Source organism: Lissotriton vulgaris, chromosome 6, assembly GCF_964263255.1.
Source record: "Lissotriton vulgaris chromosome 6, aLisVul1.2, whole genome shotgun sequence".
Taxonomy (NCBI): Eukaryota; Metazoa; Chordata; class Amphibia; order Caudata; family Salamandridae; genus Lissotriton; species Lissotriton vulgaris.
Genome location: NC_141694.1, coordinates 1,269,421,488 through 1,269,447,472, shown reverse-complemented (window position 1 = coordinate 1,269,447,472; position 25,985 = coordinate 1,269,421,488). Strand labels below are relative to the sequence as shown.

At 46.9% G+C, this 25,985-nt stretch overlaps 1 protein-coding gene across 4 annotated transcripts in view; it reads left to right on the top strand.

Moving 5' to 3' along the window:
* The window catches only part of IPCEF1 (interaction protein for cytohesin exchange factors 1), a 511,939-nt gene extending 493,247 nt beyond the window's left edge, over positions 1-18,692 (top strand). For all 4 annotated transcript variants that reach the window (XM_086927393.1, XM_086927391.1, XM_086927392.1 and 1 more), the window contains one exon: positions 17,361-18,692. In XM_086927393.1, coding sequence (XP_086783519.1) covers positions 17,361-17,564 — 204 coding nt within the window. In that variant the 3' untranslated portion in view covers positions 17,565-18,692. The remainder of the gene's footprint in view (positions 1-17,360) is intronic.
* The last annotated feature ends 7,293 nt before the right edge of the window (positions 18,693-25,985 follow it).

Below are 25,985 nucleotides of genomic sequence, written 5' to 3'. Positions count from 1 at the left end.
ACTGAAGTAGTGAACTTTGGCCACACAACAAGTTGAATTTCTTGTGTTATGTACTTGTTCACCTTTTCATTATTTTATGCCTTTGACATTACTTAATTTCTGATAAAGGCCCTGAAGGTTTTGAGAGGCTCCTCCCACTTCTGCCGATTCCCACTTCCACCGCCTAATTCTTTCACTATTGCCACCCACTGCTTTTGGCGAAAGAAACCACCTCCCTTCTGTACCCAGCACCAAAGTCCAGTTACGAGGAAAGATAGAGCATGAGAATGTACATTAGTAAATAACCCATTTTCTTTCCAAGATAATGTACAAAAATACAAATACCTGTTCCTGTCTCATATTATGGGCAGCGGTGGTCAGTGCAGGTAAGCGCGGTGGGGCGGGCGGATGTTGACAGATGACATAATGGACTTATTTATTTAATTTTCCCTATTCTGTCATGTGTCGACTTCCCCCTTTCTCGCCCCACCACACTTACCTGCGCTGATTATGTTTTTAGCAAACTACAAAGCGTGGGTTATTTTCTTTCAGCCTGGGCTGTCAAGTTTATGGCAACATTTATACCTTGGTGGACCGTCCTTGAGGGTAGTGCAGGCCATGATCTGATCTCTCCTCTAGCAGGGTTTCCGTTCTCCCACAGAACTGTGCACAGAGATCTAGAACCTGGGTGAGTTAGGGTGACCCAAAACTCACCTTAGTTTCAGAAATTCCCTTACCAAGCTAGCTACAGTGTCTCATCGGTAGTAATAACTTCCCAATGACTTAGACAATCCAGAACATGAACTTAGGGTACCTCAGGTATCGTGGAACACATGAACACTCTTTCGTTATATAATCATTACAAACCGAAACTTGGAGGCAAAGAACACACGTGCAAGTTTGAAATGTTTATTTTTCAATGCAAAGTTCTCAAACGCAGTATCTTATATGATATCAACATACATATTATAAAAACCAGAGTTAGCAGCATAGTCACTAGTCCATAATAAGCGAACGGTGATAGCATATTATAATGCAAAATCTATCGAAATCTGTATCACCTATATTTCGCGCACCCTATTTAGCATATTATATTATATCTAAGAAGGTCTCATTTGGGTTCTAGCAGGGCGGGCCCATACCTCTAATTCTCAGTAGGAGTAGATCACATCAACAGCTACCAGCTCTCTGCATGCGAAGCATCAAGTGTGTTGATTCATTCCCTGTAACTCTATCTTAAACCCGCGTAGAGCCCAATGTTGGCAGCAACATTATTTGTGTTATGTCTAATGTAGTGCGAGGATCAGGCTTTCAGCAACCTTGTGTTAGGTTATTCTTAGAGGGTGCAGTTCTCAGTGTGCAGACAGTTGTACCAAGCACGACTGATATCAGAGCAATAACATATTATTCTCAAATAAATCACATCTTTCGTCTAGGTTGAAAGCTACAATAACAATTAGGTGTCGTGTGCAAACTGAAGCCGAAGGAAAATATGTCGTTTAAACATTTAATAAACTTATGCTAACTTAACACAATATATAGAAACGCAGTAACCATATGACACCCCCCCAATGATCCGAGGACGGTTAAAAAAGGAAGAAAATATAAGCCAATACTATATGAGAGGCAAAACATGAAAGCAGAGTTCAACAATATTGAGCCAAGCTAAATGTATGTAAATGTATATATGTTTTCAAGAATAAAATTTTTTATGAATGCCTATAGTGGCCACACAAAAATATAAAAATTCGAACTTAAGGCCAACTACCAGTACACAGGCCTAGAACAAATGAAAGTCGAATGTTCGTAATAGAAAAGGCACCATTCAGAATTACTAAAAAGTCACGTGCCATAATAATGAAAGTCTTCAAAGTCACTCATGGGTTGAATGAATATGCAAAATAGGTAGCTACAGCTTCCAACATGAAATCACTGTCATCATCCGAAAACAGTTCAGCCATCCAATTAAGCAATGGGAAAGAACATACGTGCTCCTCCAGCACTGAATCCTCTAGCAACATCAGAGGACAACTCAGTGGGTTCTCGCGAATACTATGCGCCAGAAAGTCATGCGCTGCTGCGGATATGTCCCACTGACCCATTAGTCCATGCATCGCTGCCACGGCCATAACCCTTTCGCCAGAACAAACCAACTCGTGAGCAACTACGGGGCTCATTAGCTGATCAAAATCGACATCAGGAGAAGTCGGTAAGCAGAGACACAAATCCATGGCCCAGTCGAAATCACAGCTCAGGCAATGAAACACAGGCTGGACACATGTGAAATAGGAAAATCGGAACGATAATCCAAGCGGCAAGGAGCCATAGTAATCAAGCATCCGGTTGCGAAACTGCATCAGTAGGGGCTGAGCGTTTCTTTGCGCAGGATGGGCATCCATGTTTTATAAAGCAAAATATCACCAGAACGCCTGCAGCCAAAGCCAGCAAAACAGGGAATCCGCCAAACAAGCTTGCGAATATAGAATGAAAGAATGCAGGTATAATACCAAATACTTTTTCAAACGTAGTTACGAGACCACTGCTAACCAATTTAAAAAAATGTGCTAGGCCGGTTGTGGAGGAGGCATTGAAGATTTGATGAACCAGCTCGCAGAAATGAAACGGCAAATCAGTATTTAAAAGTGCCTGCACCTCTGTGCGTGTGTTAGCTATGTGAAGGACATAAGTTTCGCGGGCCGAGCTCAGGGCCACTTCTTTCTGAGACAATAGGGCTCTTATTCGGCTCAAACCATTGAACTCGGCTCTCAAGGTTGGTATTCGTGGCCAAATGGAAACATCTGAATTCCCATGCGTGGGTGGATATAACACATTTTTGCAACACACCACACGTTCTGATACAGTAACCACATAGGCGATACCGACCATTAACCCACAACACATTTCGTTATTCAAAAGTAAATAACTACCGTTAGACAATAAAGTGAAAGTGGGAACTATTGCAGGAACCGGTGTCCCTTTCAAAACACAGGCTAAATTAGGCTTGCCCTGATTGCAAGAACCATGCAACTGGATGTGTCTGCATATTAGTGAGCGGTCAGGCGACTGTGTACATTCTTCACCATTCAGATTCACTTCATTCCCCTCCTTTAGACATCTGTATGTGTATGGTAAAGACCATGTCTCATGGAGAAAAGCACTACCCAATGGTTCATATCGCCCTATAGCAATATATCTCATACAATTTGTAAATTTATACAGAGCAAAAGGTAAGGTAATAATACCATGGATAAGCCATGTAGCAGCAGTTACCTCAGCCACAGAAAAGGGCAAGGATTCTAATTTTTCAATGTGTAACATAGAAAATGATGCATCTCGCATGGAAAGCATGCGCTGTTTTTCAGTCAAATTAAATGCGGCAAATAGTGATGAGACGTTCATATAACTCCAAGGCACTCGACCAGCCTTCAGAGTCTGTAGTGTCCAAGCAAACTGCATTACAGAACGCAATTGATTTTGACCATGATATAACACGGACACTTCATCATGTACAATGTCAACAACAGAAGACACAATATTGTTCAACGTGTAAATTCGGGAAGAAAGCGTGTTAATACTGTTATCGACAACTGCAAGCATTTTATCTAAATTTGCTTGATCAATTGCTCTCAGGCGCTTAGCAGCCTCAATTTGAAAAACTTTCCAAATTTCATTGTAAATCGCATAAATCCACCGTTTAGATCTACCTTTAACTGGGCCTTTTATAAAATCGTTCAAATCCACATTATCAGTTAATTGAGACAGATGTAGTTTAACTGCAGTTAATAAAATGTTGTAACCAATTCTGACACAGCTTCCCCACAGAATAAGTTGTGACAGTATAATCTTCTTCAAAACGGGGAACAGGTCTGAATTCTGTGAACCCTTCAGCCAAACCCAGAAAACGACGTTGGCAAGAATCAGCACTCCTATGCCACATCAGCCAACCCTTGGAATCCAAACTGGAAACGTTAAAGGATGAATTGTGCAATAGAGCTTGCAACTCATGAATGGACAATTCCGTATAATTACCCCAACCTGAATATTCCTCTAAATCTGGGATGGTTGGTGTATTTAATTTTTTTGAAGTAGCCAATCCAAAGCATGTTGTTTGGAAAATGGATGAATTTAGAAACAACATGTGATTCGGTATGAGACATGCACGGTGCAAAGCCTCAGTGCCTTGTACTGCCAATCTTTGGTACCCCAAACCGATTTAAGGTCAATTGTTCCTTTCCAAAACTCGTAGCCATCTACAGCCAACCTGTCTAGAAAGGACTTCGAATACAGCAATTTTGTATCGGTAAGTCTAACTTTGGACATGGACTTTTGTGTCATTTTAAAATAAAATGACTCAGGATTTGATTGATTAAAATCTGTGAAATAAGTGTATTTTTTCAGAAACGTATTGGAGCTGCCTCCTAATGGAGCAGGGCAATGTTCCCATTGTGTATAATTTACAGCAGCCCTCCTGGAATTTGTCTTATGCAAAAAATGATTACCATAATGCTGAAAACAAAACAAATCACCATAATTAATAGAATCTAAATACAGATCCTCAGCATCGAAGGCAGCATAGTATTTCAAATCAGAGAACAATGCTTCTACGGCCTGAATATCCCAATCATCAGAACGTATATTTTGTTTAATCACATCTCCCATGTTTACTCTAAGCACATTCAGAACATTAATCACTTCAGTGGGCCCATGTATTTGAAATCTAACCGCATCCCACACAATCCCATCAAGGACAGGCCAAGCAGTAATGTTGACTGTATTCAAGTTTCGTTTCAGTCTGTGCGCTGAATGTGAAGAGGAAAGAGGGGCCAATGTTCCATTTAGGTACCGAATTCCTGTTCTTTCTTTAACATAGTGACCATCGATCAGGCGGAAAAAATAAAACACAAAACCAATTGACATAAAAAGGTAAAATGAAAATAGGATCAACCAAATGTATGTCCAAGGGGGAATTAAAAAATGTTTTTTAAACAACGTGGCATATTTTGCAATAGTTGAGGGTTTCTTTGAAAGTTCCGAAACAGAGTCAGAAGAGAATCTGGACTGGTCGGCCAAACGGGTCTGTAAATCAGGCATCGATAAATCAGCAGGATAGGTGTAGTTCAGCTCATCAATGTTAGTAACAGGAATAGTATTTAATAAAGGACTGGATATGGCAGGCATCTCAAGGGACACATCTTGTTCTGCACCAGATGTTATTGCTAGCACAGAGTGCCTCACCATGGAAGGACAGGATACAGCCGGTGTCATGCTATGAAGAATCGGCCACCCTGTGTGTCCATAAGAAATCAATCCGCATCTCAACCAGTTCTGACGCCAACCTCGCCAACTCCGAACACCTCCACTTCCAAATCCACATCGACCCCAAGACCACACTCAGAGGCACCCTCCTCTACAGACCACCAGGTCCCCGCGCAAAATTCAGTGAGGACATCACGGACTTCATCACTCCACACGCGCTCCCCTCCAAAGACTACATCCTTCTGGGAGACCTCAACTTCCACCTTGAAAAGATCAACGACCGCAACACCACCACCCTCTTGGACAACCTCGCCAACCTCGGACTTAAACAACTAGTCACTTCCCCCACCCACATCGCAGGTCACACACTCGACCCCATCTTCACCTCCAGCAATCATGTCTCCTTCAGCCACACTACGAATCTCCTCTGGACTGACCACAGCTGCGTTCACTTCACCTACAACAAGCCGAAACCCACCAACCACCTCCAACCAACTCTGCAAAGATACTGGAACAAAATCACCATCGACCAGATCTCCTCATCGCTCCTTCTCAACACCCCAGCTCAGTCTTCTAACCCAAACCAAGCCGCCGCCAACCTCACCCGATGGTTATCCAACACCGCCGACACCTTAGCACCACTGAAAATACGTCAAAGCAAACCGGGCAGCAAGAAGGCCTCATGGTTCAACGAGGATCTTAAGAAGTCCAAGAAACTCTGCCGCTCCCTTGAAAAGGCCTGGAAAAAAGACCCAACCACCAGCACCAAGGACGCCTTCAAAAACGCCACCCGCATACACCACCAACTAATCCGAAAGGCCAAGAAAGCAGCATTCAAGGATCGACTTGACAACAACGCCCACAACAGCAAGGAACTTTTCAACATCGTCAAGGAATTTTCCAATCCCTCGGCCAACTCCAACGACATCACCCCCTCTCAAGCCCTCTGCGACTCCCTAGCCTCTTTCTTCCACAACAAGATTGCAGACATCCACAACAGCTTCGACAACCAACCCGGAGACCAACCCACCCAACCATTTGCTGAACATTCTCCCCCCGTGAACACCCTCAACGACTGGAACCCAATCTCCACTGAGGACACAATCCGCCTGATGAATTCCATCCACTCAGGATCCCCCACAGACCCATGTCCTCACCACATCTTCAACAAAGCAGACTCCGTCATAGCACCGCACCTCCGAGACGTCATCAACTGCTCCTTCAACTCCGCCACCTTCCCGGAAGACTGGAAACACGCCGAACTCACCGCCCTTCTAAAAAAAACCACAGCGGACCCCACCGAACTCAAAAATTACCGCCCCATTTCACTCCTTCCATTCCCGGCCAAAGTCATCGAGAAAGCTGTCAACAACCAACTCGCCGCTTTCATCGAAGCCAACAAATCACTCGACTCCTCACAATCTGGCTTCCGAGCAAAACACAGCACTGAGACCGCCCTCATCGCAGCAACAGACGACATTCGAACTCTACTGGACAATGGAGACACAGTCGCCCTCATCCTCCTCGACCTCTCGGCAGCTTTCGACACAGTCTGCCACAGCACCCTTTTACAACGCCTCAATAACATCGGAATACAAGGAAAAGCACTTGAATGGATCACCTCGTTCCTTACCGGAAGAACCCAGAGAGTCCGCCTTCCACCATTCAAGTCCGAGGCCACTGAAGTCATTTGTGGAGTTCCACAAGGATCCTCACTCAGCCCCACCCTCTTCAACGTATACATGAGCCCCCTCGCGGCCATTGCCCGCCAACACAACCTCAACATCATATCTTACGCGGATGACACTCAACTAATCTTTTCCCTCACCAATGACCCCAGCACCGCCAAAACTAACCTACACGAAGGAATGAAAGAAGTTGCCGAATGGATGAAACAAAGCCGTCTGAAACTGAACTCAGACAAAACAGAAGTCCTCATCTTAGGTACATCCCCCCTCTGCATGGGACGACTCTTGGTGGCCGGAAGCCCTTGGAAAAGCACCCATCCCGACAGACCACGCACGGAACCTAGGCGTCATCCTGGACTCTTCACTCTCAATGAACAGACAAGTCAACGCCGTCTCCTCATCCTGCTTCAACGTTCTTCGCATGCTCAAAAAAACATTTCGCTGGATCCCCACCGAAACCAGAAAAACAGTCACCCACGCCCTGGTCACGAGCCGACTGGACTATGGAAACACCCTCCACGCAGGTACTACCGCTAAACTCCAGAAAAAACTCCAACGGATCCAAAACGCCTCAGCCAGGATCATATTAGACATCCCGCGCAACGAACATATCTCTGGTCACCTGAAAGACCTCCACTGGCTACCCGTCAATAAGAGAATCACTTTCCGACTGCTTACCCACGCACACAAATCACTCTACGACATCGGACCAGAATGCCTCAACTCACGACTGTCCTTCTACACCCCCCCCCCGCCAACTACGCTCTTCCAGCCAAGCCCTCGCCACTGTACCTCGCATCAATAAGACCACCATGGGAGGCAGATCCTTCTCATACCTGGCTGCCAAAACATGGAACTCACTCCCCGCTGACCTTCGCCTTACCCAGAACCACCTAGCATTCAGAAAGCAACTCAAAACATGGATATTCGACAAGTAATCCTCCTCCCCTTCCTAAGCGCCTTGAAACCCTCCGGGTATGTAGTGCGCTATATAAATTTTCTGACTTGACTTGACTTGACTTGACTTGACATTGTCAATAGAAATAAATCTGTTTTCCTTACGACCTGGAAGTGGTGGTAATATGACTGTTCTTGTGCCCTTCACTCCAAGAACTCGAACCGGTGCTCGATATGAGGGACCAAACTCTTTCTTGTTGTCGATCTTCTCTCGAACCAGTTCTCCAACTTGGGGTAGCCAGCCAACTACCGGGATCTGCAACGCATCATCCGATGTGGAGGGCAAATGTTCCTTTGCTAGACTGTCTCTGGTCTTTTGTAGATCCTGTAAAACATTGCAATGTTCATCTACGTCAAAGGCCGAGGCCTGGGCCTTGCAGTCTAAACCATCGAGGTCAGGGACGTACATCTTGATACCAAAGAGCATTTCGTACGGGGTCCGTCCACCCAGAGACCTTCTAGGGAGATTATTAAGCGCACGCTGCACACCATTGAGGTGGGCTAACCAGTTTCTGCCAGTGCCTATAACTCGGGCTGTCAAAGATTGCTTTAAGTCACGGTTCATTCGTTCCACTACACTATTACCCTCGGGTCTGTACGGATTTGAAAACTTGACTTGGACCCCCAACGAAACCATAGCATCCTTATACGCCTTAGAGGCGAAAGCCGGACCCTGATCCGAATGGAAGGTACCACAGGCAAAAATCCCTATAAAGACACGCAAATCTTTGATGACAGTCCGTGAATCAGCGCTCCGATGTGGCCATACCCACACAAAGCGTGTGCATGAATCAACTGCTACTAAGATGTACTTGTATGCAGTATCAGAAGAAAAAGGACCACAGTGATCCAAATAAACGCAACCAAGCGGTTTATTAGAGATGTACAACTGTGTCGGAGGCGGATGCGCAGCAGTTGAAGGTTTAATCTGCTGGCAAATGTCACATTGAAGGACATAATCGCGCGTCTGTTTGTACAGTCCCCGCCACCAGAACCTCTGTTGTAGCTGAGTTACAGTGGCTGAGACACCCGCATGCGCAGACGCCACACCTTCATGAGCCGCTGTAATCAAAGTAGCCCTGCGATCCGAGTTGGGAACTAGACGTTCGCCAACATCAGGAATTTTCACATAAGGAACCTCTGCTAATTGTGCGGTGCAGTCCCCAAACGTCTGCGTGTGCACGACACTGGACTTGAACTCATCGTTCACCATGGCACCGACCACAATGGCGCATGTGGAAACGTAGGCATGTTTAGAGCCATGCGTAACCTGCGCCGAACCATCAGTGTAAATGATGCAATGGAAATCCTCCAACGGCCGCATTGCTAAAGGAGCAGGATGAACAAATTCATACTGTAAATACTCCTGAGACCGTAAAGTGGCGTCAAAAATAAACGTGACATCCTGGGATGACAAGGATGCAGCCCATTGAATCCACCGAAGGTGCCAAACTTTGGAAATGGGTACACTGGCTTTCGTAACTGCCTCTAAGGCAGGACACGGGGTAACAACCAACATGCGTTTTCCTTGTGACAGGGCACGTTCTTTAAGAATTGCCATCTGTACAGCAGTTAAAACTTTCTCCACAGTGGAAAAACGCAATTCAGCCGAAGTGTACAAGTGTGACTTGTAAGCAATAGGTACTGTATCTCCCTCATTAAAAGTCAGGTACGTGAAACCCACCTCCCCAGGGATAATTCTTATCACCAGGTTGGTCTGGTTATCACGAGTCTGTAAATATTCAGAAGCGAGCAAATCAGCCTGCAAAGACTGCAGAATGGCTGAATGCTCAGGCAGCCAGCATGATTTGGAGAAAGATGGTTGTATCAAAGCATACAAAGGCTTGATACGCTGGGCATATTCCGGAATGTAAGTCCTCCCGAAATTCAAAAAGCCCAGTAAAGATTGTAATTTTTTCAGTGTTGTCGGAGAGCGCAGCTGTGCGCATTTCTCTAGGAAGTGAGGTGCTAACCACTTTCCCTCGTTGTTTAGCTCGTAGCCGAGAAACAACACCGTGTACTCTGCAATGTGCGACTTTGCAAAGTTAAACTTGTAACCAATGTCTGCAAGGTTACAAATTATGCTATTCACTCGACACAGGTGCTCCCAAAGATTGTCGTCTGTGAGATAAATGTCATCCACATACGAACAAGCAACTGGGTCGAAGCCCTCCAAAAGAGAGACTATGAGTGCGGAGAATACTCCAGGACTATTCTTATAGCCCATTGGGAGACGCCGAAACATTTTTTGCACACCGCCGCATGTGAAGCTGGTCCATTGGGAACTTAGACAGTCTAATCTGTGGGCATAAAAACCATTGGAAATGTCAAGCGTGGTTTTGAACCGTTTACGCTCAAGACTATTCACTAAAGCAGAGCCATGAGTATTCTGTACTGCGCAGTTACGGCAATGCGAGTTTAAATGCCTATAATCCAAAACCAAACGATATGAGCCGTCCGGCTTGTTTACAGTAAAAAGGGGGTTATTCATCAGTGACACACACGTTTCAATTACACCTTGATATTCCAATTGTTCAAGGACAGCCGCGACTGAAGCTTTGGCTTCACGCCGTATGGGATATTGAGGTTGAGGCTGCGGCTGAGACCGTAACCGAATCTCGTGGCTTGGAGACAATTTATCCCAGCCACACTGATTGCGGTACACAGCCGGCGCAAGCACCAGAGCCCACTTTTCTGCAAAATGCAGCGCTTCCACTCTCGATACAGTGTGCGCGAAACTGGGGAGGATCACCTCCTCCCCTCGCGGAGCTGCGAGAACAAAAGGTGGGGGCCAGTCAGCCTCCGAAAGCAAAATGTCATACGTAGACGAGAGATTTTCCCAAAATACCCCTTTTACAGTTCGCTGCATGTCACCTTCTATTAACAGGACAATTTCAAAAAGACGTTCAGGGGGAGCAACATGCGTATCAGCAGTCTCAATCACAACATAAGTGTCAGTCGCTGTCACCTTCAACAGTGGACGGAGGGCCTCTCTCACTATGGTAATCTCTGATGCGCTGTCCAGCAAGGTCAGAGCCCACGTCAGATTCCGAAGCCGCGTTCTCACTATCTGGGGCATAACGATGCGCTGTCAGGGCGGCGACTTTCTTCGTGGCAAACTGTGGTCTCTTGGGCGTAGCGCCTTCCTGCTGATCTCCACCGGCACGCGGGCGGGGCTGACCACGTCCTTGCTGGCCACCCCGGCCCCTGCCGCCCCCTCCATCACCGGTTGACGGAGCCGATGAGTCCTGAAAGGAACGAGGAGAGCGTTGGTCAGAAGCCTGAAATCTTTCAGGTGACTTAATCATCGCACGATCGCGCAAATCATAAACCCGATCTGACTGCGCAGGCAACGGAGACGCAGGAGCAGAAACCTGTGTTTGTTGTTGTTGTTGCTTACCCTGATTCTGCTTTTTAGGCCAATTTTGTTTCTTAAACTTTGGCTGACCACTAGTATCCGAAGATTGACCCTGGGGCTTTTTCTCCTTATCAGGAAAAACCTTAAGCCCCTTCGCATTGCGGCCAACCGTTTTATAAGCAGCCACAATAATCCTTGCCAACCGACGGGGTCTCTCGGCCTCGGAAACCAACGCCAATGCGTTAGCAACCTGAAAGTTCACTGCATCCCCCTTGACATTCGCAAGGATCAGATCGCAAACTACATCAAAGGTGCCACACAGGCGCATACCCAATTCGCCCGCCGACTCCGGTCCGTGTTCGTCCTGAACACGTTTAAGGACCGCACCCAGATTGGTCACAGACGTGGTACCATAACACCTCGAATAGACCGCTGCAAAAGTCTTACCCCAGGTCTCACAGTCAACAAGTTCAGGTGCTAAATCTTTCGGTAAACTTAGTGTAAGAATCCTGTGCTTATCACCAGGACTCGTGTTGGGAAACACAGCTTCCAGCTGGCCGAATTTCTCAGCAAGCCAGAATGGAAAATCATCCTTGTCCTGGGGCTTTTTGCCCATGACGGAATTCACCATGACAGGATTGATTTTCAAACCAGCCTGTTCTGCACGAAGCTGTGCACCCCTAGGGGCTACGTCTTGAACATTACGGCTAGTGTATTGAACAAGCGCTCTAATCACTTCCACTGCAACTTCATGAAGCCGCCGCAGATCGGCCACGTTACAAGTGGCGCGATTAGGGTGAGGAGTGAATCCAGCCAAAGCGGGCCAAGGTGTGCCCGGAATGGACAAAGGACCTAACCTCGGAGCGGTTAAAGCGTGTGGTAGGGCGCCACCAAACCAAACTCCATGCTGCCAAGCATCAATAGGAACTTCCAGTGCCCTTTACGGAGCATACGCAACCGGTACAGCTGAAGCAGTGTATGAATGGAACACTCCAGAATTAGCGTCCACCGCCGGAAATGTCACCCACGAATAAAACAGTTCGTACGGGTAAGCATGTTCCGCACTCACCACCAGAACAACAGCCAAGCCATCCACAGGGACATTATAAGCCCGCAAGTGGTCTCACACCGCAATGCGACTATGCTGCGGGATGTCCACGGCTTGTGCCATGATAGCACCGGAAGATGAAAAAAAACAAAGACTACTTTGTAGCACAACTGGGTAGTAATTCAAAGAAACCGTTACAGTAAGATTCAAGCTTGAAAAGACCTATTTCAAAAATAGGTAGGTTTGTCCAACACCACCGTTTTCCGGTAACGGGAATGAAGGTGTTAAGGTTTGAATGTTATACTACTCGAGTGTCATGATATAAGGCCAACAACGTATGGACGCCATGTAGCAGGGTTTCCGTTCTCCCACAGAACTGTGCACAGAGATCTAGAACCTGGGTGAGTTAGGGTGATCCAAAACTCACCTTAGTTTCAGAAATCCCCTTACCAAGCTAGCTACAGTGTCTCATCGGTAGTAATAACTTCCCAATGACTTAGACAATGCAGAACATGAACATAGGGTACCTCAGGTATCGTGGAACACATGAACACTCTTTTGTTATATAATCATTACAAACCGAAACTGGGAGGCAAAGAACACACGTGCAAGTTTGAAATGTTTATTTTTCAATGCAAAGTTCTCAAACGCAGTATCTTATATAATATCAACATACATATTATAAAAACCAGAGTTAGCAGCATAGTCACTAGTCCTTAATAAGCGAACGGTGATAGCATATTATAATGCAAAATCTATAGAAATCTGTATCACCTATATTTCGCGACCCTATTTAGCATATTATATTATATCTAAGAAGGTCTCATTTGGGTTCTAGCAGGGCGGGCCCATACCTCTAATTCTCAGTAGGAGTAGATCACATCAACAGCTACCAGCTCTCTGCATGCGAAGCATCAAGTTTGTTGATTCATTCCCTGTAACTCTATCTTAAACCCGCGTAGAGCCCAATGTTGGCAGCAACATTATTTGTGTTATGCCTAATGTAGTGCGAGGATCAGGCTTTCAGCAACCTTGTGTTAGGTTATTCTTAGAGGGTGCAGTTCTCAGTGTGCAGACGGTTGTACCAAGCACGACTGATATCAGAGCAATAACGTATTATTCTCAAATAAATCACATTTAGGTTGAAAGCTACAATAACAATTAGGTGTCGTGTGCAAACTGAAGCCGAAGGAAAATATGTTGTTTAAACATTTAATAAACTCATGCTAACTTAACACAATATATAGAAACGCAGTAACCATATGACACTCCATCTTTAGATTACCTCATTGTCACTTTACAGCTTTTGTATGATGGGGAATGCCGTGGCTCTCCCACAATATTCTCCAATCATGAAAGAGTAATCTAAGAAAGAAGATTCAACTGGGCACTTGCCCACGACATTTGTTTAGGACCTCCAAAGATGCATCTCAGATTTTTCAAACAGCTTTCACATTTGTTTCCTTTGTTCTGGCTTAATACTGGGTCCTGTGTTGACCAGGGTAAATTAAATATGTCATTCTCCTTCCTGGCACAAATTGCCCCACAATATCTGCAGTTCATATCCGAATGTAGAGATAAATGCTTCTCCATGTATTGTGAAGTTATATCAAAGATTACATCTTCAACTTCCTGGACCAGGTTAAAGTATAAAAGTGGCCTGAATGGAAATAAGAATTAACTAGTAGGTAGAACTAATGGGAACTAATGCCTACCTTACATGAAGAGATTTACACTACCTTTAAATTCTGAGCACTAGAATGAAGACTGACCCCACTGGTACACATTATGTTAAGATACAGGTGAACCTTTGAACCTGGCCATTAGCTTCATGGTGGTATAATGCTTACAGTGTGTGCTTGTTTAGTCTCAATCAATCATTAAGTGCAATGGGACATGTCAGTGACTGTTTATTGTCAAATAATTGTATTCCAGTACCTGTTCTCACCTCACCTGTGCAAACACTAAACAACTGCTGACTAGACAAAGGTAATGTATCACTTGTACTTTGCTGCCCCACAATACTAGAAGTAATATAATCTTCATATGCAGCATAATGCACAGTGTTTAGTTGAAGACACTTCCTTGTAGACTGTGGTTCAAGTCTGGTTAAACTGTCCTCATCTGAGTTCTGTGTCTACAGAATCACTGCAATGTTAGTTGCGCAGATATAGCAAAATTTCACAATTAAAAGTGACCAAGCTATATCCCTTCTACTATGTCAGAAATGCTAAATTGTTAAATATGGAGCTTTCTTTTATCCTTGTAATTTATGGAAGGACGACCCCCACACAAAGCATGCGACTGATGCATCTTTCAGTGAGTAAAAGTCTAAAAACTGTGCCTGAACCGACATTGTCAGGTTAACATCAATCGCTTTATGCACTGAGGGGCTTATTTATGTTTTTTGTGGCGCTGGGCAGTGCAGCAAGTCACCTTGCTGCGCTGCCCTGCATCACAGGGAAAGGGCAGGAATGCGCCATATTTATCCAAAATGGCGCATTCCTGTCCTTTTCCTTTGCGCTGGTGCTGATTTGGCAGCCTAGTACCAATGCAGGCACCCTTGCACCATGTTGCAAAGTTGCCTGTATTGTAGGCAGGATTGTTTTTGTGCAGGAAGGGTCACATTCCTGCACAAAAACAATCCTGAGAGGCGTTTTCCTCTTTCTATGTGTGTTGCAGAATGCAGCAGACATAGAAAGAGTAAAAAAGAAGATAAATAAATATATGTCACCTCATTACGCCTCTCCAGGTGAGGCGTATCTTTTTGGAGCATTCCTAGGTTTACAAGATTTTTAAAATCTGGGAATGTTACAAAAACCGTGGGAGTTGCATTGGCACACCCACATAATGCCCACACAATGCCTATAGAATGCCTTCTCAGAGCACAGAAATACAACACAGCTATTTGCGATGTGTTGCGTTACTCCAGATTTTTGGAGCTACTCAAGGCACGCAAAGTGGCTTTGCATAGCTTAAAAAATTTGACTTAAGGCTACGTTTCTCTTGCATCACATTGCGTTGTGCAAGAGCGGCACAAAGCGGGTCAAACATATGGCCCTAAGTAACAACACTGGAACAATAGCAGTCAAAATATGCATTCCACTAGAAGATTGTTCATTCTACCTTACAAGGAACGCACAGGCTACACACACACACGCACACATACACACACACACACACACACACACCATATTAACACACAACAGAAATACTCACATTCTCTCATATATACACACACAGACACGCATGCACTCACTCACACACACACACACACACACACACACACACACACACACACACCCACACACACACACACACACACACACACAACTCTAGATAAGACCTCTTTCAATTCTGATTATGCGTGGCTAAATGACTTTCCAGGAGCACAAGCCCGTGGGACAAATAATTTAAGGTGAATAAGGAAAGTTAAAATAACTTTAAAGATGTTTTTATATAGAAAAAGTGGACTGACCGCTATTAGCAACGGACTGTGGCTTTGTCATAGCAACCTTAATATGGCACACTGGTGACGACTTCCTCCATGTTGTTGTAGTAAAACAGATGCATCAATAAAGGGGGGAAACAATGCCGCAAGCCAGTGATGGATGGGTTAACCAGGGACGGTAAAGGAGATGTTTACATCCTGATACTGAATGATCAAAACCTTAAGCCACATCAGCCTGCCCTGGTCAATGACTAATCCTTCATATGAGAAGCATCAGCGCTTAATTTGAGTGAGAGGACCACTGTCGCTGATTATCGGGGGCTGGGGCTGAATTCCAATAGCGGTTACAGAAATACTTAATCATAGCTAGATGCATGTACTACATACATAACCAGACTCTAGTCCCCTTTGTAAAGGATTCTTATTGACTGATCATTGAGTTTCTTGTATGTTATCACTTGTCATGTTTTATCTGTGTGCCAGTCTACATCCTAAAGGTAGCCTGACCTTGCTACCATTGGAAAGTCAAATGCAGAAAGGGAGGCATGTGGTTATGCAACTGGAGAGCATCAGTGCTAGAGGTCAAGAGGCATTAGGGGTAAACAATTCTACCCACAACAATATGGTGTCTTAATCAGTGACTGCCCCTTGACCCTCTGACAGGCTCCACTGCATGCCATACTTCATACTCTCTCTCCGATCGAAGCATTTCTCAATATTAACAAGCCAGACCTACCTGCATAGACAGGCACCTCATACCACAATTCCCCCTCACATACATAAATGCAACAATTACCATAAGAACTGATCATTTGCAAAAGACAACCAGAAACCACTAAAAAGGGGGCATATTTCGATAGCCTATGTGCTTGGCAAAGGAGAGAAACATGCTCATAATTTATATTAAAATGGGTATGTGGCTCAATCTGTTAATCATAAACATTGTTTTGGAAATTTTGTTTGACCTTTTTCATTTTTTATCCTAAATTTCACCAAGAAAATCAACTTAGCCCATCCGGCTCTCTTTCATCCCCTCTCCCATCCACCTCCTTCCACTGCTTTGTCATCATGTCCCCTTTTATTTGCTATGCTTTTGTGCATGTCTCCTCCACACCCATGTGTTGTCTTCTACTGGTGCTGTGTCCTTATCTCTCCTTAAAATTTCCCAGAGCACTCCCTACCACTGTTCATCTTCTGCCTTGCTACTCTTATGTTGGTCGCTGAGCCATTTTTCATTGTTTCGCGTAGAGGAGCTTCGGCACCATAAAAGGACTCGGCCTTCAATACACAAAGTTTTAATAACAATGTTAGAACTTGATGGATCAATGCTTTGTGTCTCTTAATGTGACATGGAAGAAAGAATGCAATTGGCACCTTGCCGATGGCTTAATTTTTGTGTCTTTTGCCCTATTGTTTTTTTTATTTGTAGGCTTTTTCAAATAGATAATTTCTCTCCTTAGAGGAAAAACATGGAATTCTCTCATTTTAAATCACACATTATAGCATATATAACAATGTATCTTTCACATTATAAATGTCTGGATTTCTTTTTGTAGAAACATAACTAAATTGTCAGCTGCAATTTACATTATGTTCATTGTATTTTTGTTGTTGATTTAACAGTGCAAAGAACATGATCTGGCAATGATTAACCAGCTGCTGGAGGACCACAAGCTCACGGCAAAGAAGTACAGAGACTGGAAAGATACAAATATAATGCTGTTTCAGGATATCCACCAGCCACAAAATCCCCAGGACTGTTGTGAGGGGAGTAGCATGGCGCCAAGTAAAACAAGGCCACATCATCAGACAGAAATTAATACATAACAACCAGAACTTGGTACTTTACTGAATGTTCCTGTATGGTAGCATGCCCAAGCCTTGAGGGAAGCGTTGCTTCAGCTGGGATTCAACCGTGTTGTGTGCTACTTTTCCGACCTTCAGTCTCCCTGATACCAATGACAAGTTGTTGAGATGACACCATTGGATCTACCGTAAATCTGCAATGATCTGCTTGCTGAAGCACAACACTTGTGAAACTAGTGGAACTTTCATTGATGTGTAACCAATTGGTGGTGTCTTTGCAGAATGAACATTCAAGCGATGATCCACATTTGACGAAGGCACTCCATAATGTGGATTTAAACCAAAAGGGATGTAATTCTCACACATCTTAGAGAACTTGAAGGACCTGTTGCTCAGGGTTATGCAGAACATTTGCATTTGTAATTGTAAGGTTGAAATAACTTATATAATAAGATAACACTTTATCACAGACCTTTGTCAGAAAACATTGGCATGCTGGATCGGTGTGGCTCAATTTTAATAGGAATCTTCTTTGAAACTAGTGATTTCATCACACAATCTCTCTATGGGAGATGTTCTTCTAGACCTTGTTACAGGTCGGTTTGGGGTACTCAATAATATAAAGCAGCAGAGAACAAGGCTTAGTCCAGAGACAGTATCGCTATCAAGGAGTTTCTTTAACATCTTTTTATGTGAATCTAGGTCAGAGAACAGATTTTAGTTAGTCCTTCTTTTTGGATGGTCAAAAGAGCAGGAGTCGGGGCTTTCCACCAAACCAGGCTCGCAGACACTGGAAAGTTGTGCTGGCCCCAATATTTATGCTTTAACCGTCTATTTCTTTTTGCTAACAACATGCGGATTGCCAACATTGGAGTCATCTACATTTTTTATAGGTTGTAATGCTGTGCCTAGTAATATGGGGTTGGCTGGCTAGAGTTTATAAGAGGCAGCAGCATCGCCAAGAGCAAAAAGAACTCAACTTGTAATAGCCACACTAATTATTCTACCCCTCACTTCATGTATTAATATTTTTATTTTATATTAAGCTTGTAGCTTTCCGTTGTGCTTTTACAGCAGAAGAGTGTCTTCTGAAGGTTACCATCAAAAATGCTCCTCATTGATTGGTCATCATTAAATTCCTCAAATGTGTGATCTTGTTTTCTCTTGTTTATCATATTCATTCAGAATGTGTGTGTTAATATCATTGCTTGTTCCATTGGTATCACTATAGTATTGTGTGTTATTTTTCCTTAGACAACCCTCCTTAATATATCTCTCTTTTTGAGTCATTGGTTACAGGGCAGTGGAAAAGTCATTGTTTTTTTTCTTATGCTTAGGTATGGTACAGAATTTCAGCAATTAGACCCTCATTGCAAGAGATACAAGTGTTGCAATCTTTATCCCAAAGACCTATACTGATCGCTTCCCTCCCAACCCCCATTAAATTTCAGCAGCTCAAATCATCTGGAACTTAAAGAGGGAAAAATGCCTGTTAAATACCTGGACATTCAGATTTTGGTGCAGTAGGAGAGTAAATTTGTAATAGGCAATAATGATCACTCCTGATAAATTCTCTACTCGTAAGTATGGAGTTTTTTAAGATGCATCAACTTTTGCATTAAAGACAACACTGCTCCTTATGACTGCCTTCATAGCACCCTACTACAGTGGCATAGCAAGGGGGCAGGGGTGGTGGTCCGCCCCAGAAGATATGCGTTTTGAGGGTGGCAGCCCCCTCCATGCACTAACCTGTGGCCGGGGTGGCGAGTGGAGGAATTGCCAGCAACCCCCCTCTCTTAGATTCGGTCGCTGCTGGCGGCGAATGCAGGGGCCGTCCTGGCTGCCTAAGGCCTAGCTATGCCACTTCCCTAGTACCATCATCAAGTATGGCTTTCGCAAATTCAACTTTATAATTGATCAATTGACTTGTGGAGTCCCCTAGGGGCCAATACTGTACTGTACATATTTATTAGTATGCAGATACACAATTTTGCTTGAAGGTCCCCTCTGGCCTGGGTGTCCTGCACCTACCTGTGGCTCAACACCAGCATGACATGTCTATTGTTACTAGTAAAGAACAACAAGGTAGAGCCAGTACAAAGCTGGCTCAATTACATGAATCTTGATGGCTTCAAACTCCAAGGTCACTCAATGCCAAGTTATTTGGATTCACCCTGGACACCATTCCCAAGGAACACATTGCCAAAAAACACAAATATGGCCTTGTATCAGTTCTTTGTCCCAAAGAAAGTTAAACCGTTCTCCTAGAGAGAGGCTTAATAACTGTTGCTCAAGCCCTGATGATCTCACAGCAGGTTGTTGGAAACACCCTGCTCCCTGAAGTCCCAAGTTCCACACTGGCTCCCCTTAAGAGCATCATAAATGCCACAGCATGTGTCATCATGGCCTGAAGAAAGGGGGGCGTGGCTTGGATGCCGAGGAGGTAGGCTGCATGAGCCCGGAGCTCCGCGCCCGATCCCAGATATCATCCTGATTATCCACGCGATTTCCAGTAGAAATTGGAAAATCCGTGATTTAAAGACATCACGGAGGCAGCGGCGTTCAGAGTAGACGACCTGGAGCTGTTCCTCGTCCTGAAAATCGACCTCGGATAAATGCATCGGGTGTGATAGCCATCGATCTAAGATGGCGTCCTGAGGCCTGGACAATTGTCGCAGTCGGCGGAGGTGGCTTGAGGCCTGATTCTCCTGTTGATCCGATACTAGCGGTGATTACCAGACCGGAGGGCCTCCCCTAACCTTATCGGCAGTCACAGGTGACCTCTCCTCGCTCTGGTGGCGAGTTACGGGGACACACGACCGCAAGCTTATTCTTTGAGGAGACCCCAAAATGGCGGCGGCTTTGTGACGACGTCCCCGACTCTCTGCGCATAGACTGGCACCTCGAGACCCCGTTGTGGCAGAGGACTTCCGGGACCTGACCCCACGGGTGCGATCATAGCAGCGCCCAGTGCCCTACAGGTGTCATAGATCCCTGATCCTATCGCCCGGGGGGCTATCCGGGGGCGAGGTCCTGCTGTGCGGAGACGACGAGGAGAACAAAAGGGGTCCTGGGAGCCAGTGCCTACCGCAGCCAGGATGGTGAAACCAAAAGGGAAGGGGGACGGAGCGGCTGAATCGGAAACAATGGATGGAGCGGATCGAGACCACTCTGCTCTCCAGCGCATGCAGGACCGTATACTAGAGGCCATCACGACCACGAAAGACGCCCTGCAACAGGACATCGCCCAGGTGGCGACGGGCTTAGGTCTCCTGAAAGCGGACCATGACAAGCTTAAAGACAGAGTCAAGAATATGGAGATATCTATTCAGGACTTGGCCCCGGACCACGCAGCGGTGAAAGCACAGATGGCGGATGCTTTGGACAGGCTGAAGGTGTTGGAGAGGAGGGCCGAGGATGTGGAAAATAGGAGTAGGCGCAACAATGTTCGCCTCGTGGGCCTTCCGGAAAAAATTGAGGGCGATGACATGGTGGGCTACCTCGATAATTGGCTACGCACCGAAGTGGCGCCAGAGGGACTATCTTCTTTCTTTTCCTTGGAGCGGGCCCACAGGGTTCCAGCCCGACCTCCGGCCCCGGGCCTGCCGCTTCGCCCGGTGGTGATTAAGCTACTTCACTACAGAGATCGAGACTGGCTACTACAGAGGGCGAGGGAAGCAGGACCCTTTTAAGTTGACAATAACAGAGTCACCCTGTTCCCGGACTACACCTTTGAGACCCAAAGACTCAGGGCCAATTTCCTGTCGCTCAAGCGTGAGCTCCGTGGGGAGGGCATAAAATACTCCCTTCTCTTTCCAGCAAAGTTGAGAGTAGTGGTGGACGACAAGTCGCTTTTCTTTACTACCTCGGCGAACGTTTTGGCCTGGTGGGACACGTACAAGGCTTGTACGGACGGAGCTAGGGCCAGGGTGGAGGAGGCTAGAGAGAAACAGCCGATCAGGAAGTCGCAACGTATTCGCAAAAATCGGCGGAGAACTGGGAAACCATCGGTGTCACAGACGGAGACAGAGAGGAAGGCAGCCCTACAGGCGGTGGTGGAGCTCTTTGGCACGGCAAGGAGCCAGTCCGGGAAGGGCACAGGCTCGGAGGAGCAGGGCACGGGATCGGAGATGGAACTTTCGGAATTCGGAGGTGCCAAGGGCCCCATCGTCACGCCTCAAACATCTGGGGAGATACTCGAGGCATGAAACGCTGGACTTGAGGAGCGACCTGATGGTCAGACACTGGGGCGTTGTGCCCGTGTGCGCAGTTTACCACGTTATGGGACTTCGTGAGTCTATCATGGGGGGATCTTGGGGCGGGATATGCAGGACTGATTTGCTTTGACGAACTCCTTCGGCATCGGCCCGCGCCCCACTGGCCCTTACGGTCATCGCAGTGGAGACTGCGAGTATTAGTGCCTTTCTTTGAGGGGATATTTAGTTGTGACAGTTTGGATGGGTTCACTTCCAATTGCGGGGGGGCCTGTCCTGGGGGGTGGGAACCGAGAGTAGTTGGGGACGCTCAGGTTGGTTTCGGGGGGTTGTGGGGTTCATTTGTTTGGAGTGGGAGGGGGGCAGCATTATGTTGGCGCAAGCGCATGGTCGATGGCTGTTATTGTTCTGTCTGCGGGAGCAGGGGGGTATGGCTAATACGGGGGCTTTGAAATGTGTGACCTGGAATGTGCGGGGTCTCCATGGTAGACACAAGGTCCATGCATATCTGAAACGTAGGGGTGTGCATATAGCTTTTCTTCAAGAGACGCACCTCACCAAGCAGGAGGGAATAGCGTTACAGAGGCGGTGGAGGGGGCAGCTATTCAACACAACGTATTCGGCCTTTGCGAGGGGGGCATTGATTTGGATACGGGCAGGGGTTCCCTTCCAGGTCACTAAAAAAGTAGTAGATCCAGAGGGTAGATTTGTGGCTGTGGAGGGAAGACTTAGGGGCCGGATAGTGTCTCTTTGTAGTGTGTATGCTCCGAATGTAGATTTGCCCGCTTTCCTGACATCGCTTTCGGGCAAACTGGCGAGTTATTTGGCAGGGCCGATGGTCATGGGAGGAGATTTCAATTCGGTGGTGGATACTGATTTGGATAGATCCCATCCCCCATTGCACGCCTCCCCAGTACACAGGGTAGCGAAACGCCGACTAGATTGGCAGGAGAGCTGGGACCTGGGGGACGCCTGGAGGGCACTACACCCAAACACGAGGGACTACTCCTTTCATTCTACTTTACATGACCTACATGTTAGGTTGGATGTGTTTCTGTGCTCTTCGCATATGCTCTCAGCAGTGGGAAGCGCGGAATATTTGGCCCGCACGTTGTCGGACAACAACCCTCTGTTGTTGTCCCTGAATTGGATGGTGGAAGTCAACTGTGTCCCAACATGGCGGCTGCAACCTGATACATTGGATGATTTGCTTTTTAGGGAGGCCCTGGGGGAGCGAGTGACACGTTATTTTGAGGAGAATAGTGGTTCTGCCTCCACTAGGGCTGTGGAGTGGGATGCGTTTAAGGTGGTGATCAGGGGTCACTGTATCGGGAGCGCTGCAGGTGCTCGTAAGACTTTGTTGGATGATCTTGAAAGAGCGGAGCGGCGGTTGAGGGAGAAGGAGAGAGAGCGCCCGAATCATCCTGAGCTCCAAGAGGGGGTTAGTGACGCCAGAGAAGCGCTGGTGGTGGAGTTAGAGCTGTTGCGTAGCTTCGACCACAAGATATATCTGACGAGAGCGCATGCGGAGGGTGATAAAGCAGGGTCGATGCTGGCTTGGCTTGCCAACCCGATCAGGCGGGGTGCTCCAATCATGGCGGTTCAGGAGGAGGGGGGCGGGCTTTGCCACACCCAAACCGGGATCCTGGATAGGTTCAGAGCATATTATGAGGGTCTGTATGAGAGCGGGCTGACGGGCGGGGCGGAAGAATTGGAAACCTTCCTTGGAGGGTTGCAGCTACCACAGCTAGAGAAATCGGAAGCAGAGGAGCTGGGTCGGCCTATAACGGTCGGAGAGATAGGGAGTGCGGTAAAACAGATGGCCAGGAATAAAACCCCAGGGCTTGACGGTCTGCCGATAGAGTTTTATAGCAAATACTTGGAGTACCTGGCCCGCAACTGCAACTGGTCTACAACGAGGCGCAGTCACGAGGTAGACTCCCGCGATCAATGTGCGAGGCCCTTATGATCCCGTTGCTAAAACCTGGTAGAGCGAGTGATGCCCTCTCATCTTACCGTCCAATATCTATGCTCACGACGGATTACAAGATACTGAGCAAAATCCTGGCGAATAGATTGTTGACTCACATGACGGGCCTGATTCATAAAGATCAGTGCAACTTCATCCCAACGCGAAATACTACCCACAATATTCGCAGGCTGACTAGGCTGTTGGGGGCTCGGTTATCGGAGGGGACTACTCCATTCGTGCTCTCCATAGACATCGAGAAAGCCTTCGATAGTCTTGAGTGGGAATATCTATATGAAGTGATGAGGCGTTTCGGACTAGGGGAGGGCTATATTAACTGGACCAAAGTCCTTTATACGGCAGCCACGGCTAGAGTTAGAGTGGGTTCACTGATCTCGAATCACTATCCGGTACGACGCGGCACTAGGCAGGGGTGCTCCCTTTCCCCCCTTTTGTTCGCGTTGGCAATGGAGCCTTTTGCGGCGGAGGCCAGGTCCGGCCGCTACTATAAGGGGTTGGTCTACAGGGCCAGGCCGCATGTCATCTCGTTGTATGCGGACGACTTGTTGATGTTCTTGGCCGATGCGGAGGAGGAGTTGCTGGGAGCGAGACGATTGCTGGAACTATTCGGGCGGATGTCGGGCCTGAAGGTCAATTGGCCCAAATCTTGTCTGTACCCGCTGAGACGGGGAGAGCCGTGCCCCCTCACGGCGCAGGAACTCCGTTGGGAACCTCATTGCCTGCTCTACCTCGGCGTTTATGTATACCAGACTCCAGCAGATATGCTGGATGGTAATATCACTCGTTGTATTAATGCCTTGAAAGGATGTATGGATTTCTGGGCTACTCTCCCGCTCTCACTGGCGGGTCGGGTCTCCTTGCTTAAGATGGTGGCACTGCCTAGGCTACTATATTATTTTAGAACTCTCCCGATATGGGTGCCGGGCTCAGTCTTTCGGCGCCTGAGATCGCTGATCATAGCGTTTTTATGGGGCACGGGTCGGCGGCGAATAGCACTGGATACCCTCTTGCGACCCAAAGATGAGGGAGGCATGGCGGTGCCTGATTTCGAATGCTATTACCTGGCGGCTCAACTGCAGACTTTCACGCAGGAGGTCGCGAGGGTGTATCGAGGTCCGGAGCATTCTAGAGATGAGGGCACTCCGCGGCATGTGCTGGCGTATATCACGCTGCATCAGAAGTTATTGCTCAAAGATCAGACAGTGGAAGAGCAGACGTTCCGACTTTGCTGGAACCGGGCGCGCAAACGAGCGGGAATCTGCCGCATGTATGCTCCGGAGATCCCGCTGGGAATGGTCACAGCCCTGCCTCATGGTGGAGACTGGTCGCGACTGCTAGGTTGGGAAGAAGCTGGGGTTCAGATGCTGGGCGATTTGTATGAAGACGGTGCATTGCTTCCGTTTCAAGAGCTACAGGAGCGGTTCGACCTTCCACGAGGCGATTATTTGTTGCATGCGGCGATAACAGGCGCCATGCAAGACCATTGAGGAGAGGGATTGCAGGAACCTGCGACCTCCATGGCGTGCCAATATGCGATGATGGCGGCTGGAACCTTTAGAGCGGTAACCTGTCTGTATTCCAGAATGTTGCGGGAGGCCTTGCAGCCGCTCACAGCTCTAAAAGCTAAGTGGGAACTGGACCTCCAAATGGAGATTCCTGACGCCACTTGGGGTCAGCTATTGCGGAGAGCGCGGAAGAGCACGAGGAACGCTAGATTCCAACTCATGCATTTCTATATTATTCACCGGGCATACCTCACGCCAGGGAAACTACGGCAGTACTTTGGAGTGGAACAGGCGGCCTGTCCTAGGTGCAACACACTAGGGGCGGATCTGGGACACATGCTGTGGGATTGCCCTACCTTGGGAGAATACTGGCAGGAGGTTGGGAGGGCTTTAAATAACGCCACGGATAGGGAGATACAGTACACCAAAGCAGTGGGGGTGCTGCACTGGTTTCCACACACACCCAAAAATAAGACAACCAGCAGATTCATAGATATGGGGCTGATATTGGCGAAGAGGGAAATCGAAAGTGGGGCCCACATACAAGCGCTGGTATGGTGAATGTCTGAGGTGGGCAGCCTGTGAAAGCACTTTACGATACCAGATGGCTAGGAGGACCGATGATGAGAAAGCCATGGAGAGGGCAACAGCATGGGAAGTGATGGTACAGGCACTCCGGGATGATAATGATGAGGAGGAAGGCGAGGATGCGGACTCTGAAGCGGCCGACCCC